General features: G+C 47.5%; 1 protein-coding gene across 2 annotated transcripts in view; it reads right to left on the reverse strand.

Annotated features, from left to right (window-relative positions):
- The window catches only part of LOC307033327 (tetraspanin-7-like), a 4,478-nt gene extending 1,255 nt beyond the window's left edge, over positions 1-3,223 (reverse strand). The window contains exons 1-6 of one of the 2 annotated variants that reach the window (XM_079671760.1): positions 2,827-3,223; positions 2,295-2,462; positions 1,577-1,765; positions 936-1,010; positions 748-843; positions 78-233 (exon numbers count right to left, since the gene is read on the reverse strand). In XM_079671760.1, the coding sequence (XP_079527886.1) occupies positions 78-233; positions 748-843; positions 936-1,010; positions 1,577-1,765; positions 2,295-2,375 (597 nt within the window). In that variant the 5' untranslated portion in view covers positions 2,376-2,462; positions 2,827-3,223. Of the gene's footprint in view, positions 1-77; positions 234-747; positions 844-935; positions 1,011-1,576; positions 1,766-2,294 lie in introns of both variants that reach the window. The other variant, XM_079671759.1, reaches the window with a different exon arrangement.
- Positions 3,224-4,316: the final 1,093 nt, after the last annotated feature.

Raw genomic sequence — 4,316 nt, forward strand, 5'->3', positions numbered from 1 at the left:
GTATTTCTACGTGTTTCCTGAATGTATTTCTACGTGTTTCCTGCATGTATTTCTACGTGTTTCCTGCGTGTTCCCACCTGTTTGTGGACGATGCGTGCGGCTAGCGTAGCGTTCCTCAGCTCGGCGTCTCTGCAGTCGGCGAAGCTAACGCAGCAGCTAGCCGGGATCCCGCTAACGGGGAAGTACACACTGCTGAGCCAGCTGGTGTAGTTGTACACACCACAGCAGTGCAACTACACACAGAAATACACACCATTAGTACAACTCTGAGGAAGACACAAACAAATCAGTGTATCATCGGCATATGAGCGACATCTGTACAAAACCACGTCAACATCTCAGGTCAATATTTGATGGTCTAATTGGTTTAGGAAAACATTTCATTTCATCAACTGTTGTTGTTCAAGTGGCAAATGTATTATTTGATTGTTGTATAATTACCCGTGAAAGAGTTAACTATAACATCATAAAAAGATCTGATCGTTATGGAAAAATGAAATTAAGTATTATTATGAATTTCCCCCAGAAATGTAGAGGACGCACAGTAGAGCCCTGAGGAACGCCACAATTGATTCACGACACAGATTACATGCTTAAGATATAAAAAAGACCCTTATTCCATTAAAAAAACTGCCTAATTGAAAATGAACAGCAGTGGTTGATTAAATAATTAAACTTTGTGGTAAATGAAGCCAGTTTTATTCTGAAATCCTCAGAAGGAAGTTATTAAAAGGTTTAAACACTGACCCTGCGCTGCACGCCGTCAACAGCCAGGCTGCGGTCGTCTCGCCCGTCGTACTTCATCACGGCCTCGCTGTACGTTGTCAGGAACGTCCCTTGGATCTGAACAGGAAGTCAGAACAATGTTTGATAGCAGCAGTTAGCGTTAGCGGCTAAATGTTTGTTTACATCGTCGTAATGTTGTTGTTTCTGACCTCGTGGCGAAACACGAACCCTGAGATTCCTGCGATGAGTTCGGTCATGAAGACCAGCGTCAGGAATACTGCGTACTGCGGAGAGAGAAGTACTTAGAGAGCACCCCCTGCAGGTGGACGGTGTTTGTTAGAGCCACAATGAAGTCAACATTATTATTTAGCTTCATAATTTGATGAATGAATTAATGATGGAAAAGGATTTATATTGCCATGGTGAATAGCTTTGATGAAATTATTGTTTCTTTTAAATAACCGCAAACTGTAAACAGAGATTAGTGTTGCAAATTGGACTGCAAAGTATAGTTTATATAGGAAAGCATTCCGCCGAAATATTGATTTAGATTTGTTATTTTGAGACTATTTAAGTCCTTTTTGTTAACAATTTACATTTTTTGACTGAAAACCTTCGGCTGCTTATTGCTTTGGATTGCGTGTCTTCAACCCCGCTCTATAGTGGCAAAAGGAAACCTTGGATGCCACTACAGTGTTAGTACACAGAGGGCAGTATTACCAGCCGGAGCATCCAGCAGCGCCCCCTGCAGGTGGACAGTGTTAGTACACAGAGGGCAGCATTACCAGCTTTAGCATCCAGCAGCGCCCCCTGCAGGTGGACAGTGTTAGTAAACAGAGGGCAGTATTACCAGCCGGAGCATCCAGCAGCGCCCCCTGCAGGTGGCGTAGCAGCCGAACAGACCGAACAGCACGATGGCGGCTCCGGTGCCAGTGAGGACGAAGGGGGCGATGGACGGACCGCTGGAGATCAGAGAGGTGTAGGGGCCGAGCATGAAGCTCCACCACAGCCCCACGGACAGCAGCACCACCCCCGACACCTGCACACACACACACACACACACACACACACACACACACACACACACACACACACACACACACACACACACACACACACACACACACACACACACACACACACACACACACACACACACACACACACACACACACACACACACACACACACTGTGACTCAGCATCACATGGCAGTAATGAGCTGACAGTGAGGTGACAAACTGACGAAGAGACGTGAAGAACAGACGAGCCCTCGACCGCTGACACAGGATATATTATATTTTATGAAACGAAAAATAGGACAGTTCGGCACAAACGTAGTCCGAATGGTAAAAATAAAAAAAGTTAAATATTACAATAAATATTCCAATATATAAATATATATAAATATATATAAATGAAAATTGTGGGAATTTAGAAAAATAATCACACAGAATAAAAGTAAAAACGGTGGAGGAATGTTGGACCAAAGTAATGAATTAGATATATATGAATAAAGAATAATCAAATGAAGCGTTAGTAAAATGATGATTGAAAGGTGTTTCTGACCCAGAAGACGACGCAGTAGAGCAGCAGCAGAGACTTCAGACAGAAGATCACCGGCTTCGTCGCCATCCTCCGAGAAGCCATCGACGTATTTAGATAAACTAATAATAATGAATATCCAGATATCTCCTTTGGTCGGCTTTATTTCCCAGAGGCACGAATACTCTGAATCTGAAAAATAAAATGTCACCAAAATGACACAAAAAAAGCTTCTATGAATGAAACAGAAAGAGGGAATTATGTGACAGAACGAACGTGGAAATATTCAACATAATCAAAATGATGCCTAAAAAATACATACAGCCAATTTCCCCAAAAATAACAAACATTCCCCCAGAAATGTATTTGCCCAGAATATGCTCAGAGACAAAAAGACAAAACTGCCCTAATGTATAAAATCAATGTATAAATATGTGACAGAAATGTCCCTTAATTAGGAGAAACAACCTAAATAGAAACTAAGAAATGTGTGCGGCTGTCCCGCCTCAGAGAGATGAGAGAGAGACGTGTGAATGGAGACACACAGTGATCTTACCTGCAGCGGGAGAGGAGGAGGTATAGTGAGTAGTTTCTGTTCTGTCTAGTTGATCCTCAGATCAGCTGTGTCCTCTGAAGACAAGCAGCTCGTGACCTGAAGCTTCACCCTGACTCACAGGGAGGTGACGGGGGGGGGGGGGGGAGGGGGGGGGGCACGGGGGGGCCGACACTCCCCTGTAACAGCAGCAACCAAGTGATTCACTGCTGGACAAAAGTGCCCCGAGAACACAGAGGTGATATCTAAGCGTCTAAGTATCAGCAGGAGTTCATGTCATTCAGAGTAAACTGAAATGAAGAAGATGGAGACAAAATAAACAGAAATAATGCAAAACCCTTTCCTGGTGTTCCACGTCCACGTCTCTGAGGTGTTCCACGTCCACGCCTCTGAGGTGTTCCACGTCCACGCCTCTGAGGTGTTCCACGTCCACGTCTCTGAGGTGTTCCACGTCCACGTCTCTGAGGTGTTCCACGTCCACGCCTCTGAGGTGTTCCACGTCCACGCCTCTGAGGTGTTCCACGTCCACGCCACTGAGGTGTTCCACGTCCACGTCTCTGAGGTGTTCCACGTCCACGTCTCTGAGGTGTTCCACGTCCACGCCTCTGAGGTGTTCCACGTCCACGTCTCTGAGGTGTTCCACGTCCACGTCTCTGAGGTGTTCCACGTCCACGCCTCTGAGGTGTTCCACGTCCACGCCTCTGAGGTGTTCCACGTCCACGCCTCTGAGGTGTTCCACGTCCACGCCTCTGAGGTGTTCCACGTCCACGCCTCTGAGGTGTTCCACGTCCACGCCACTGAGGTGTTCCACGTCCACGCCTCTGAGGTGTTCCACGTCCACGCCTCTGAGGTGTTCCACGTCCACGCCTCTGAGGTGTTCCACGCCTCTGAAGTGTTCCACGTCCACGCCTCTGAGGTGTTCCACGTCCACGCCTCTGAGGTGTTCCACGTCCACGCCTCTGAGGTGTTCCACGTCCACGCCTCTGAGGTGTTCCACGTCCACGCCTCTGAGGTGTTCCACGTCCACGCCTCTGAGGTGTTCCACGTCCACGCCTCTGAGGTGTTCCACGTACCTTTGAGGTGTTCCACGTACCTCTGAGGTGTTCCACGTGTCTGAGGTGTTCCACGTACCTTTGAGGTGTTCCACGTCTCTGAGGTGTTGCACGTACCTCTGAGGTGTTCCACGTGTCTGAGGTGTTCCACGTACCTTTGAGGTGTTCCACGTCTCTGAGGTGTTCCACGTACCTTTGAGGTGTTCCACGTGTCTGAGGTGTTCCACGTACCTTTGAGGTGTTCCACGTGTCTCTGAGCTGTTCCACGTGTCTCTGAGGTGTTCCACGTGTCTCTGAGGTGTTCCACGTGTCTCTGAGGTGTTCCACGTGTCTGAGGTGTTCCACGTACCTTTGAGGTGTTCCACGTGTCTCTGAGGTGTTCCACGTGTCTCTGAGGTGTTCCACGTGTCTCTGAGGTGTTCCACGTGTCTGAGGTGTTCC

Source organism: Notothenia rossii, assembly GCF_949606895.1.
Source record: "Notothenia rossii genome assembly, chromosome: 3".
In the NCBI taxonomy this organism is placed as follows: domain Eukaryota; kingdom Metazoa; phylum Chordata; class Actinopteri; order Perciformes; family Nototheniidae; genus Notothenia; species Notothenia rossii.